Genomic DNA, 15,285 nt, shown 5'->3' with positions numbered 1-15,285 from the left:
TGATGCTCAAATGGAATTTTTTCAATCTGGTCAATAACCCTACCTTGTATGATTACTGAAGCCTTCTCACCACATCCGGCGCCATGATCCGGTAGTGATGCGCCACCTATGCAGTGTCAATATAACTCAAAAGTACACAAGTATAAGGGTCGTTTAATTCACCGAAAGGGATTTCATTGACATCTACCATACAGTGAAATTTAAATCACTGCAGATAAGGTAAGTTGTCAAGGTTCATTGGCTTCTTGAATATTAGTGCTGCGATCTGATTGTATAACGTGTACATAATTTTGTCAATATAAGCAATTTAAGTGGATGTGCTCGATTGAATAAATACTATTGTTAGCTTTTCAGCATAATGCTTATTAAAGCTTTCTTTACGAAGGATGGTGAATTTGAAAGGAAACTTTTTTATTTTAATTTCATCAGCTGCAGCAGCTGTTTTGAATTTGAATGTTATTATTGGAAAGGAAATCCTCTTTTGTATGATAACCTGCCTCCCTAACAGCATCAACACACATTCTCTTTTGAGAAGTGGACAGGCATAGCCTACTAGTGTATCCACTTCGTGGAGGTAGGCTATGCCTGTCCACTTCTCAAAAGAGAACACACCAACATTAAGTACAGATTCTCTGTAAATCTCCAATGTCATTGTCTATGCAATTTGTATAAATCAAGCATTCAAAACCACTACAAGGAACTTATTACTTGTAATGGAAAAACATCAGGAAAAATTTGCTTGACTTGTTGTAACTATTAACTGAAGACTTTCTACGTATATTACTAGGATACTCAAAATTTTACTCAATATTTATAATGAGAATTCTTATAAAACTTTGATCAGTGATGTAATCCTAATATTTGGGTAATGCAACACAAAGACATATCATGAAAAATTTTGAATTTTGGAAAGAGGGTGCATTGAGCCTATTGTGAGCAGCATTAATTTTAATCAGCTGTATGTGAGGATACTTTTTTAAAGTATTCTACTTCGAGTTTGTTAAGATATATTTTAGTGCTACATTCAGGCAGTTAATGTAATTCATGTACACAATTTAAACCGGCTTTGAATAATGTATCCGTATCTTAATTTTGCATCACGGTCTATATATAATCATCAACAATGAACGTTGAATGCTAGTCTGTAATCAATATGTGTACCAGTTTGTACATGTATGCATACTGACACTTCCAGCTGCGTAAGTGCAATGCACTTAAGTCTGTCCCAAGATATTTATGCAGCACATTTGGACAACTTTTAATAAAAATACACATACCTGTGAAAGAAGAGCAATTGAAATTGATAAAAGAAAAAATATCCAAGATCAGTTCATTGAAACATTATGATTTTTCACTCGGAAAAAGCCACACATATGGAGAATTTTAATGGGAATTGTTGACATCTTATCCCCTTTTGGAAGTCAATCAGATTACCTTGCCCAATTTTTCATTTTATGATCTGGGTGCTGTTCAATACAAAAACCTGGTAGTCTCCTTTATTTTTAGCTGTGTATTGAGCCAGATGATCTTGAGGGGATGTTTCATAAGAGAAATCTTGGAAATTTTTCATACTTTTGAATGAACAACTTTGAACTCTGAGGTATAATTGAATATGGAGTAATTAAGCAAAATATGAATCTTGGGACAGAGTATAATATGCTTTTGAATAAAGTGATGCAAAAGTATGGATGCTTTTGCTTTATATCGGTGAAATGTTGTGATTTTCTGGACACAGGGTGATTTCCTTCCTCCAAATTAACAAACCACAATTCTGTCCATGATTTATGAAAATAACTGTATTTCGATCAGATTGTACAGATTCAATCAAAGTAAATCTATTTATTGAAGTCCCTCGCCCACAACTGCTGCCCACAACTGCATCCCGTCCAATGGGCTGTTGGAGATCATTAGCAGAAATGGCTTCTTACTCTGCTGAAATGGTACAGTGATTCTTAAGTTTCTTTGTCCCTAGATACAGGTTTGAATCTCAGTTTGGGATGCTCCTTTGAATGAGCTTCCCAAGGCGACCATCTTGTGGTGAATGTTAGCAAAATTAAGCTGTAGATCTGGCAGTTCAGTGGTTCTTGGTGCCCCGCAGAGATATGGATTACCATGAAGTAAAGATGGCTGTGTCATTGTGACTGAGAAATCCTCCATTGGATGTCGAATGATGGTAAACAAAAGAATTCATTAATGGTTACTGCAGCTCAGTGCTTTATATTACATAATACTGCTTTATCCTTTTTTTATTGTGACTATTTTAAGAGTTGAAAAAGTTGAAGAATTGTCTTATCAATGAATTCCAATGATCTTCTAAAAACCCTGACTCTGCCATAATTTGACAGCTACATTACGTGCAGGCAGTTTCCTCAGACCTGCAACCACCACAACTGAATGTATTATAATTGAAAAAACCTATTCTAAAAAAACTAAAATTTAAACCCCAGAAATATTAGTTGGTTTCTGAGAAGAAGTTAGTTATCATAGATTGTTTATGTTAAAAATCACCAGAGTCAAATTATGTCTTTCCTTCTTATGACTAAAATGTTGCAATCATTACATGTGGTTTTGGTGAGGGAAAGAAAAAAGGGGATGGAGAGAAGGTATAGGAGAATTTCAAAGCGATAGGTTTTTGTAGAACCATTGTCTGCTCACCTTGTTCTGCACAACTGAGCTACATGGTAGCACGGTTTGTGGGGAGTGCATATTGATTGTATTGAAGAGAGGCAACATAGTGCAAACCAAACATTGAAAGTAAATTATTAGTGAAAGAAGATGGTAATGTAACCATAACTAATCCAGCAGCTGCACAGAGAATATGAAATATTTAAAGGAAACCTTGAAGTGATCAGGGTACAAGAACAAAATAGGTCACAGTATTAAAAAAGAACTGTTTGATTCAAATTCTGGTGATAGGGCTAAAAAAAATGGTCCATTAGGAAAATAGGTGAACTGTACAATGTACTTGTACAATTTATCAATGGCTTTATCTTTGATTGTACCGGTACTTGTAATTCTCACATGCCTCTGTGGACCCTTGATTTTCCAAACCGGCTGGTGTCTCTAATTCCTGTAAGTAGCTGGTTTCTGTGTGTGGTGTTAACTGTTAAGCAGTGTCTTTGACTCCCCCTTGATGGAACCGCAGTCTGTCACAGGTTAACTCCAAGCATAAGACGGTGTTGTAACACATGTACAATTATAGTGCTTGTTTGTCTTTTCTTGTAATGTCATGCCATGCAATCCAATTAAAAATCTTTTCTCAGAGATTGTTGTCCTTTAACAGTGAATGTGGACAGATTTTTTTGTTAAAATACCAAACAAATGTAGATGAATGGAGAGATGGATTCAGGATGTATATAGAAAAAAAGTTTTATGGTTCAGTTTTTGGCACGAATGTACAGAATTCCTTTGTTAAATACGGAATTCAGCTCCATAGTCTTTAATCATGATTATTAATTTATATCCATGTAAATCGTTGTGACTTAAATTTCAATTCTTATCTTTTGTTAAAAATTATAAATATGTGTAAGACTGCATGACCAGGATTGTATTTTACAGGTTCACATATTTCCTATTTTGATTTCTGCATTCCTTAATTTTTATTTGTGCTTAGTACGATAACACATTCAAACGTTGAAGTTGTCATGATAACTTCCTTGACACACAAAACAAAGTACACTTGGTTTGTATGGGATGAATACAAACATGAACAAAGTCCAACAAATGAGAGCACCTATATTTAATGGTATCGAGTTTTTATCTGTCACATTTTGTCCAGGGATGGGGTAATTGAAAAAAGTATTTGTAATTGAGTGTAATTAATTACATTTTTCAAAGTAATTGGTAATTGAGTCTGTCTTCAATTACAAGTAATTGAATGTATTTAAATACATTCCAAAAATATTGTGTATTTTCAATTACCTTTCAATTACATCTCAATTACTTTTCTCCAAGTTTAAGATATAATAAAGGTGTCTTATAATGATAAATAGATTTTATACATGTTTGGCATGGACTTTTGTTTATACAATAATTAAATGTCCCATAATGTTTCATATGTTTATACAGTATGACACACTGCCCAGAGCAATAGGTAAAGATCTAATTTTGTGGAGGTGTGAACTCCTCCAATACCCAAGAACCCCAATTGATTTTAGACTGAACTGAACGGATTTTAGACTCAAGGGAATCAACATATCTCATTCTTGTGAATTATAGCAATTATTATTTATATACTGATATGCTGTACTGCCAAAAGTTGTACTTTCTCAATAAACATAGTTTTGATATGTGAATAAAAATTAATTCACTATAGAGAAAATATTATTCAGAACCAAAAATGAACTCAACGATACTTAATGAATTTAATGTTAAAGAAAATTTTCAAGAAATCTGATCTGAACTGAACTATACAACCTTTAAAAAATAACAGTATATATATATGGTCCTGTATATCTTAATGTCATTAATATATGTATATGTTCTCAAGATTTAAAAAAATAAAACTAAAGTATTTGAAATGTAATTAATTACATTTATCAAAGTAATTGAGAGTAATTAATTACATTTTAAAAAATCAATGTAATTGTAATTGCAAGTAATTGATAAAATTGTCAATGTATTTGAAAGTAATTAATTACTTTTCAAAGTAATTGACCCCAACTCTGATTTTGTCATAACATGTACTTCAGAATCTCATGACCTTTTACAAAAAGATATAAGCTGTATTTAGTATACAAAAAGAAGAAGTGAGCCTGTCTCTGTTTTATTGCCTTAGGGCCAGATGAAGCCTACACTGTACAGCTCTACATGTACATCATAAACATATCAATAATGCTGTAGCACCCCCAACCCCTACCCCTGTACACATGATTCTAGACCAGTGACCAGCTGCTTCACTGTGAGGGTTCCTGAGTGACCATCCACCCTCTCCCTACTACTTGTAGTTCACTACTTGTACATCTATGTTTTATATATAGATCTATATTGATGATCACATAGATAACACAGGATACAGGCAGTGGAGAGAGGAAAGATGGGTAAGGAGAAGACAGTCATTCTATAGAATCTTTACTATCCATGTACCGGTAGTAACCTTAAGTAATGGTAGACATAAGTATTTGTAATGTTATTAGTACCTGGTAAGTGGGTTATAATCTGAGCCTGCAGTTTCTTTCATGGATGTTACATATTCTCTTAGCCTACATCCACTTCTCAAAAGAGAATAGGATGTTACACATAGATAATTAAACAAACTTAGAGCTTGCCCTAGTCAGAGTAATGTTGATGTAGATCGAGTTAGTTAGATAAATAAGTTCAGAATCATTGCAGCTATTACATTTATAAGTTTGTGCAGGTGAAACAAGGAATTGACCAGATCCTGTATCTGAAAAGTAAAGCATGTGGTCTTCTGTTCCTGTTTCCTGGAGCAAAGAGGAAGTCTCTAATGGTGAAGAGCTTTGTGTAACGTAGGATGGCTCATAATTCAATGTAACACTTAAGTTTGAATTCATATTGAGTACATTTTTATGTTTGTGAATGTTGCAGCTTTAGGAGGAAATGATAGTTCGTACATTTTGAAATTTCTCTGTTTTGTCTGTAAGACAGCTCATTATTAAACTGATTATGAATCTCTTGGGTAGGTCATTGCTGTGTTTGGCAGAATATATTGATTGTCTCTGATTGTTCAGAAATCTTAAACCATTGCAACTGCCATTTATGGTTTCTCTGTAAGATTTAAAAATAAAAGTACCGAATGCCTTATAGGCCAGTCTCACTGAAGCGTGCAAAACATCTAAAAGGAAACCTATATTTAGCAGATTATACCTTCGTTTGATTTCATTGTCTATGTTTAAGGCTTATCTTGGTTTTTTAAAACTTAAAAGAAAAGAATGTCTTGCATTTACTTACAGGTCAATTTCATGGCTCTGAAATCAATGACTATAGAAGCACATTTAACTATATTGTAAAAGTAAACCAACTCCACTGATCCAAATTTATTTCAAACAATGCATCTTTTGTTTATGTATCTAAGGTCTATACTTTGAACACAGCATTTCTTTTTTCGTATAGTCAGCTGACTGACTTTATAATCAAGTGGTAAAAATGGGGTCAATTAAACTGGCTGGGGCCTGCATTTATTGTAATAATGCCCAGAAGTTAGGTACCCAATAATGAGGGCATCTTGAAATACATTTGGAGATTAACTGATCAGCATAGTTATTCAATCAGGCATAAACTTTATGTTTGCATTGATCAAAGGCAACTATATAATTATTATTAGATGAATGAACTCGGTTATGACTGTTAAAAAGATGATTTGAATGGATGTATTTGTAAACAAAGAGGGCAGGTTGCATAAGAGAACAAAGCTTCTTTGAAGTAGCATTGTTATTTGACTACAATCTCTATTGATAAATTTAAATACATCTTTACAATTAATGCACATGTTCATTAAAATAAGAATGAGGGTATGGATATATCTCATTAATTCAGTCAACATGCCCATGCAAATAAGAGAATCACCCATCTCTGTCTTTCTCTCTCATTTTTGAAAGAAAAAGTTCAATAATATGTAAACAGTGGACATATTGAGGTGTAAAATGAATCCCAATCAATTCTGACACAGGATTATAGATTATGGGCTTGTCTCCCTTTGTTAGGAGCAGGAGCCCCTGTTTTATCGTTATTCTGTGGCATAATGTAGTTTTTGTGTGTGAGATGCCAAAATATTGATAATCAATAACGGGTGCTGCTACAGATGAACTATTTATGGAGTGGGACCATAGATCCCTGCGGACAGATGGGGCCAAGATTTTCACAGGTCAGGGAGAATTAAAGATTCAGTCAAAATCTATAAATGATCCATTATATATCAACCATACACTATGTGTAGATGTAAAGTCTGCTGTCTAATTAACGAGGTACTTAGTTCAGATAAGTATAAACACGTTATTACTACATTTTTGGGCAGTATGTTGTAGAGTGTACTTCATCCATCAGCATTACAGAGATGGTAAAGAACGCGTGGTATATGTTACAGTATTCCGATATTCATTTACTTCAAAGACTGAAACAGTCATAGAAGTGGATGAATATTGAGAGAATACACTGGATTTTCAGAAGTCTTCAATGTTCATTTAATTCAGTGCGAGCTGTGGTTTGTTTTTTGTTATTGGGTTTATTATTTGCTTTGTTATGCTTCTGATTTTGACTGAAATTTTATTTTAAAGAGTAAAAACTCTCCTATTCTGCTATACACATGTATAATGTAAACAGTTGTTGTGTAGATCTAAGTGTTGAAGTTCCTAACAGGTGTGTTAATTTATGAAGGTTTGTCATGCTGTTCAGCACACTGCTATATAGTTGATGAGATGCTTGTCTATCAGAGATCAACTTAAAGGAACGACAATGTCACAGCAACTTCATTACTGTTCTAATTCTATCAACCTTAGCTGTCAAAACAGACTGAATGAAATCCTGCTCTCTCTCTCTCTCTCTCTCTCTGTACCAGGTGCTCTTGTTGTCTGATCTTGTTACACTAGGAAATAAAACCGTTTTTAAACTTTGTGAGTAGATGGGCAGATAAACCCTGGTTTGGCTGATGAACTTAATCAATGGTGTGCATTTATTATAATGGCTCTGTCCTTAGTTCTTAATACATGTATTTTTGTAGTGTGAGTGATAAAGTCTCTTTAATTTTACACATATGGATTAAATACTATATCTTTTTTGTGTACATGAAATGACATGTATTGTGAAATATATTTTAACACATTGTAAGTCATGCACCTATTTATCATTTCCTATTTAAAGGTTTTGCTTTAAAAGTGTTGAAATATCTTTGTCAGGAAGAGTATATCGGTAGAATAATGCCTGTATACCTGTGATACCTGTGTCACTGTCTTATGATTTTCTACCAGAGTTCCACCTTACATGCTATGGAGGATAATTGTAAAAGCTATTTAAATCACTTTTTACATTTTCTTTCAGGAGAACCAAGAGTTTCTGAAGTTGACCACATCCTGCGACATGAGGAAGATAAGAACAAGTGGTAAGATTTGTGATTCAGGTAGTTATGGAGAAAGGTCATGTTGCAGGCAGCTTTTTATGTATTGATTCTCGGTACATTTTTATAGTTAGTTTAAAAGTCACAGGGATTAAAAGAACAATACTTGTGAGTCAGTGACAATATGAATCTGATTTATCTTTTTTCATGATGGCAGTTTTATTGGTCAGATTAAGGCCAGCTGTTTTGTAATGTGATAAATTGGACTCTTCAGGAATGGGTTGAGGGGGGGGGGGTGACTTGTTAAGCATTGGTACACAGCTGTTCATCATTACTTCTACAAGAGTACCAGTTCTATTTTGCCTAAAAATTTCCTTCATTGAATTTCTGGTAATCTCTCTTTCTCCGTTTCCGTCTTCATTTGTTCTCAATTCTGTGAAACTGAAATTTGATATAACTTCCTGATTTGTAAAAAACGTTGTGTAAGTTGATAAGATGTTCTAGGTATTTTAGGTTAATATGATGTGTACAATGAGCATGTAAAATACAAGAAATTAAGGTCAGACAACACGTTCCCCGAGCATCTTTTTAATATCTCCTCGTAATAAAGAGTTCCAGTAAAAATTATTATTTTTGAGGAACATGATGTCTGACCTTAATGCTCACTTGAGAAAATAATGGCTCTCATGTGCAGTGGGTCTGTACCATCTCAAATAACGTTAAGAATTGAGTCTGTATGCTTCTGTGTTTTGCATCAAATTAATGTATTTTGGGACAATTGCATCAGTTTTGTTACCTTTCATTGATCTGCTTTTTGGACAAAGTATTTAAAATTCTTTAAAAATATGCAGTACTTTTGATTAGAAATGGCTCTATTGGAAAACTCAATGATACCATGTGGGGCAGCGTGGTAAAACAAACATAAAATTATTACCGGTAACCTTAAATGTTTTTATGTTTTTGAAATTTTTTTATGTTTTTGAATGCATGTAATGCTGCAGGAAAGCGATATACTGTCACCAGTGTAATGTCATACACTGTTAAAAAAAGTTGGGGAGAATTGAACAGTTTTGCTTTTCTATAGGTTTATATAGCTTAAGGAAGGATATTTTCAAATGTAAATATTCCTCATTGTAAAGATTTGTGTGTGAAATGTATTATTGATCTGTTGACCTTATTTTTTTCAGAACTTTGCTGACAGCTTGTTGACTGAAGCAATGGAGGAGTCGGAAAACGTAACAGGACTATTTTCCTGGGCCTACAGTGGCGTTAACTTTGACCTGGCAGGAAATGGAGGCATTGAGTGTAGGGATTTCATCAGTGTGAAGCAGCGAGTCATTGAGACAGTCATTAGCTGTGCAGCGGCAGGTCTTATCTTGTACAGAGCCATCACACACCTGACTCTGCCAAAAAACTCGATCCTCCTGCCAGATCCCGTCGGAAAACGAATCCTCTTAGTGGTTCATTGTCTGATATTTGGCATCGAGCTGGGCTTCAAGTTCGCTACTAAGCAGATGATTTATATACTTAATCCATGCCATGTAGCAACCATGATGCAGGTAGGGCTAATCGATGAAATGTGCTGTGTATTCCTTTTTTGATTTGAGCATGTGTGAATGTACAATGTCACAATTTCTTCCTAATGCGTAAATGTAAGAGATAGATTTAAAGTGGAGTCCACTGAAATGAGTGCATTGTTTGTATGATCAGAATAGCTGGACTTTTGATGTAAAATTATTTCTACTCTTGCACAATATATTATTGAAAGGAAATTTTTTGTCATTAAGATAAGCCAGCAACTCCCGAAGTTCCTTTTATAATGATGTAAAGAAGAAGAGAAAAGATCCTGTGATATCCTATATACAGCTGTAGACTAAGTCTTTTACTGTATAACAACTGTACTGATTCATTTAATTTACGTTGACAGTTTGTAAGAGTTTTTTATTTCTCTGTTTCAGATATTCTGTCTGGCGGCACCCTCAGGGAGACTGACTACCACAGTTTTCCGGCTTCATCTACACATGTTAACGGGGGCTCCTATAGCCATCTTGTTCCCTGTAATAAATACTCGATTGGTAAGACACACGATTGGTAAGATTTTATGATAAATTCAAAATTAATTGAAGCAAGATTCTGTTTTTGATAATCATTTAGTAAGATTACAATTCAAATTCTTGTTTGGTAAGATCTTTTATTAAATGTTCTATTATTAAGGTTATATTTAGAATAAGTCTGTGAAATTAATTTTTAATTCCAAAAATTATATTCAGAATACTTGATTAATAATTGTATTAGATTGGTAAAATTTTTGCTTTCAATAACTAATAAGTAAATGATGTAATTGTTGATGCATTTAATGATGGTAAAAAGACATTGACTCTACAATTGCCGTTTGAGACAGAAGTAAATTATATCCAACATTTGTTGACTTTACAGTTGCCGTTTGAGACAGAAGTGTATTATATCCAACATTTGCTGATGCTAGTCATTCCATTCTACTTACTCAAAATTGGAGGTAAATCACATGGTCGTTGATAATCTGTACTATATACTCTTACAAGAACCTGGGTTTTTTTCATCAAATTTTTTGCAACACAAACAGTAGCAGTTAAACCATTGTTTTTTTAGGTAGATAATTTCCTTTCATATAAAAATAACAAGATTTGTCATGGTCATCGGGTATAAATTTTTCTTGACAAGGTCATCTGCCATGATTTTCTGTCTGTAATTTCCTCAATACATTGCATATATGGTTACAAATATCGCCATTGGCCACTTACTACATGCCCTTTCGTTTATATACATGTACAACTATTCCTTTAATTAAAACAATTTTTAATTCAGTTAACTTATTTACATTCGAAGATATAACGGTACTATGGAAATATTGTAAATATACAGGGGAGATTTTGCCCCAATGCCTTTATTGACAGTGGGCACATTTAAAATAGGGCCATGATAACTGCAAATTATTTCTTATTATCTGAAACTTGGATAGGGCAGATTGAAAACATGGTGAAATCTATATGAACTGTGTAATGGCAAAATTAATATCGGGCAAGATAAACCCACATTCTGTAGTTTTTTAAATCAAAAACATTGATGATGTATCTTTCCTTTCGTCAACTGTTTACTCACAGTTCAGGCCATATAATGTTTTTCTGTGGTTTGTAGGTTCCTACACTGCTGAACCTGTTCACGACTTCAGCTGGGCTCTAGTGTCCATGGGAGTCCTGTACATTATATACTTCGTACCAGTACAGTATCTAGCATATGTAAGTATTTGGAAATACTTAGCCATTCTACTAATAAATTAACTTGTTAAAGTCTACTTGTAAGAACAAATCCATTTATACAATTAAAATATGAATATGGTTAGTCAAAAAAAAATATTAGAATGAGAACAAATGAAGCTTTAACTACAATTTTTACAGTTTAAAAAAAATACCAAAAAAAAGTTTTCATTTATTACTTAACAATGTATTTACAGATGTTGCCTAGAGTACAATCATTTGTAATCATTGCAGATGTAAATAGAATGCAATGCTTTCATTATTGCTTATAGAAATGTTTGCCATTGATCAGGACAACTCATATTTCCTATTCAAACTTTACAGATCTCATTAGTTAATCTAAACAACATGCTATGTCCAGCGGTGTCAGACCCGTTCTATGGGCCGTACTACAGAATCTGTGCAATGACTCACCAGGCACTACTTATACCAACCGTGGGCAAGTTCTACACGTGGCTGTCACAACAATTCCTCACCCCCTCCGCACGTGACGAAGAGGTGTCTGTGTTTAGTATAGACTGGAGTGCCGAGACCCCCGCACTGGACAATCTCAGAGGGAAGAATGGAGTGATTAGTCATGGGGATCGCCCATCCAACAACGGACACCTCAAGTCCTCCTGAGGAACCTAGCTTTAACGGACCACTTATTATCGTTGACTTTATACACAGGTTTTTAATAACATTTTGTGATTAGCATTGTGTATGGGGGATGAGGCAAAATTTACAGAATTTTTAATCCTTTACTTGATGGATATAATAATTGCACTGTTTTCAGATTTGTTGATGTTAAAACATCAGTTGCTGCTGTGAATTCCATAGTGGACCTGTAGAGGACTTTCACAATTTTCAAAAAAGCTATCTTCCTTTGCTAAGATAACAAGCATTAATTCTCTTAATCTACAATGTTTATTTATGTAACTTTCAAACCTTCCAATGCTGTCTGATTGGGATATTATTAGACAGTATATGAAGCACAGTGGACAGAGTTTATTTGATGTGACAATGCCCTATAAATTGGTAGGTTAGAGAACGTATATTAGTTGACGCATCAAAAGTAAAAAAAAAAAATTATTTGTTGACGGGAAAGTTTTCTATGGTATAACTAACATGAGAAAGTGGGAACCTCTAGCATTTAGGGATATTGAAAATTTTTAAATAATATTTATTATTATGTAATTTTGGTATGTGAGATGTAAATCAAAACCTTTTTTCATTGGGGGTGGGGGGTTTGAGGCTATGAACCCAATTACCGGTAGTACGCAAGTGCAAGTTTTCATGTAATTTAATGACAAAAAAATCTACTAGTATATCTAAAAATTATTGAACTGTTGGAAATGACTGTCAGTTTTATACGAGATATACTTGGACACAGTTGATTATAGCTTTAATTCTGCAGTTGATAGTAACCTACAGTCAAGCTACATAGTACTTGATAAGAGGTATACAGACTGTATCAGTGCTTGATAAATGTTTTTTATTGGTTTATTTTTTTCTGGTGCACTAATGTTGAAATTCTTTTCTAATATATTGATTTTGTTTGGATTACAGAATTGTTGGGTAGACAAGTAGAATTTAGTTTAAACAATGTGTCCAAGTTTTTTTCTTCAAAGCTTTCAAGGAAGGATGTTATTGAATTTAAGATACGTCTTTGGAAATGCTTTTAGTTAGTTAACAACTTCACATGGATGTTGATTTCGCGTGTCATTTCGTCAAAATGCATGTTTTTGAATTAGTTATAATCTGTAGGACTCCCACAAGGAATACACCTTTGTGTGCTTACAGACCCTAGTTGAATTTTATAATAGTATAATTTATAATATGTATTATAAACTCCAAAAAAAATTCATTTTTTTGTGTTGAATTAACAGCATTTTAGCATAATGAATTATGTTCAGGTTTGTGCAATATCTGTAGAAATAGTACTACTTTTTTGATTTTTCTGAATTTATTTTTATTTTGATTAATGATATTATTTGAATTCATAACATTTATACAGTATTTCACACTATGTATTTTTCAAAGGACATGTTGTTGTCTTAAACATTCCTACAAGTCTCTCTAAGGAACATTTTTCACTCTCTGAAGTAATTTTTACGAAAGTCCTATGGTGAATATATAAACACAGACCAAAAGATGATGAGAGACCTGTATAGTATTACCCCATTGTGTGTAATTTAACTATTCTTGTTATTGAGCTGTGTAACCAGAATCATATATTGTATAAACTTAATACTACTGTAATTAGTGGAGATATCCATGAATTTGATACATTTTGGGACAAAAAGTTCATCAAGAAGAAATTGACCATGCTCCACATGCTTAGGAATTGAAATTTGAAATTGTAGCTGTCTGAAAAATTATACAACGAGAATTTTCATAGATTTTTCACTTGGTCTGACTACAAGAGCTAAGAACCAATAGTTTATACCTATTATATTAATGTGTTATTTTTCCCTTGTTGTCTGTGATTTTAATAAATATTTAAAATCAAAAGATTTGCCTTTGTTGAATTTATCAGACAGAAACAATGCTATCAACATTCCAGTATTTATTATAAACACTGTTTATACCTGTGGGCTCGTATAGTCACATGAGTTCTGAGAAGAATGTATAGAATTTAAAGCAATATGAGCTGTATTTTTAGAATTTTATTTTCCTGCAGAAACCTGCTAGTATGATAAGTCTGCATTTAACTTAAACTTTTATGGTAAATAAAGTTTGAAAAATTCATTAATTTTTGTCAGAAGAAAGATTTCTCTTATAAGGAATATATAGCAAATCAATTTTTGTACAGGACGACAATAATTCAATTTTGCCACAATAAAGGCTTGTTAACAGCTTTCCCCACAAAAATACAGCTTACAGATATTTAAAACCATGATTTTTTTGGTAATTTTATAAGAAAAACCCGTTTCGTAAAAAAAAATTTCAACATGAAAATTGCAGCTCATATGGCTTTAAATTTACTCCTTCATATAAATATATCGATCTACTAGTATCTTGAAATGCACTTCTCTTTTGAAAAAATGTCAACCATGAAAACGTTGTACAAAGTCCTGAGACGTATGTTAGGGATGATGGTTTTCAGCACAGGATATCGAGTTTTATTTTTTTGGCAAGACACTTAAGGCATTCAAATCATGTCACTGTTGTATTCCCGTACATGAATTGTGGTAGGGCCAATGTCGCACCATCTCAAGGTCTAGAGTCCCCATATGTAGCTCTCCCCCAAATAGGAGGGGTGGTACATATTGGCCGCTGCCTGCGACAATGGATCAGTCATAACCGAGGGTTGTCCCATAACAGAGAATACATTTTAGTAACATTTCATTTACTAATTTGGAATACTGAAGAAAAAGAACACGAGTTCGATGTGAACGTAAGGAAAGGGCAACCCATGTCCAATATTTGTTTTGATAAGTTGGAATAACTTAATAGTATCTAAAGAAGAAAAAACCGGTGATGAGAAGTAGAAACTAAAGTAGCCAAAGGGAGGAATCTAGAGTTAAGAGAAATGGGCGAGTAAAGTTCGACAAGTTATCATAATGGATCCGAGACTAAGTCTTCATATATTACATGAATTAAGTGGGATGTTTTACAGAGGTCGCTCAACCGCGCATCAGGAATGATTCAGATCGACATGCTTTCCTATGCAATAAAGGGCACCCACAAAACTAACTTCAAGAGATGGACCATGAAAAGCTTAATTTTTTAATGTTTATAGTGAGGAACGTTGGAGTATATTATGTCATCCTGTCAAGTAGCGCTAACCCAAGGAATAACATTTGGTAGCTGTACAAGGTCTTGAAATTCAAAAATTTTTGAAAAAAATAATACAAGATCAAGAAAGATGACCCCTTACAATAGAAGTGCAGTACATTTCTGCAAGAAAATCTCCGAAAATTAGAAAGACGAACAGAAACCCAGGAGTGAAGGAGAGCCAAATATGAGGCTTCAGTGGCAGAGTAAAAAAAAAGAAAGAAA

The 15,285-nt window shown here is 33.6% G+C and overlaps 1 protein-coding gene across 4 annotated transcripts; it reads left to right on the top strand.

Moving 5' to 3' along the window:
* The first annotated feature begins 60 nt into the window (after nt 1-60).
* LOC105317217 (transmembrane protein 164) lies at nt 61-13,794 on the top strand. 4 transcript variants are annotated; one of them, XM_066068975.1, is made up of 8 exons: nt 63-219; nt 1,849-1,940; nt 7,993-8,053; nt 9,196-9,567; nt 9,967-10,083; nt 10,445-10,523; nt 11,183-11,283; nt 11,626-13,794. In XM_066068975.1, exons 4-8 carry the CDS (start codon nt 9,226-9,228, stop codon nt 11,920-11,922), a joined length of 936 nt encoding a protein of 311 aa, XP_065925047.1. In that variant the 5' UTR covers nt 63-219; nt 1,849-1,940; nt 7,993-8,053; nt 9,196-9,225; the 3' UTR covers nt 11,923-13,794. The 4 variants fall into 4 exon arrangements, with proteins under 4 accessions (XP_065925045.1, XP_065925047.1, XP_065925046.1 ...); XM_066068974.1 differs by lacking the exon at nt 1,849-1,940 and adding an exon at nt 1,973-2,173 and having other exon boundaries at nt 67-219; XM_066068973.1 differs by lacking the exon at nt 1,849-1,940 and having other exon boundaries at nt 61-219.
* The last annotated feature ends 1,491 nt before the right edge of the window (nt 13,795-15,285 follow it).

This window comes from Magallana gigas, chromosome 8, assembly GCF_963853765.1.
Source record: "Magallana gigas chromosome 8, xbMagGiga1.1, whole genome shotgun sequence".
Taxonomy (NCBI): domain Eukaryota; kingdom Metazoa; phylum Mollusca; class Bivalvia; order Ostreida; family Ostreidae; genus Magallana; species Magallana gigas.
The sequence above is the reverse complement of the archived record's forward strand: the minus strand, read 5'-3'. Positions and strand labels throughout refer to the sequence as shown.

Coding starts and splice junctions, on each gene's coding strand:
- LOC105317217 (XM_066068973.1), top strand. CDS start 9,226: ATGGAGGAGTCGGAAAACGTAACAGGACTATTTTCCTGGGCCTACAGT. Junction 10,084..10,444: donor CTGTAATAAATACTCGATTG/GTAAGACACACG, acceptor TTGACTTTACAG/TTGCCGTTTGAGACAGAAGT. Junction 10,524..11,182: donor CTACTTACTCAAAATTGGAG/GTAAATCACATG, acceptor TGTGGTTTGTAG/GTTCCTACACTGCTGAACCT.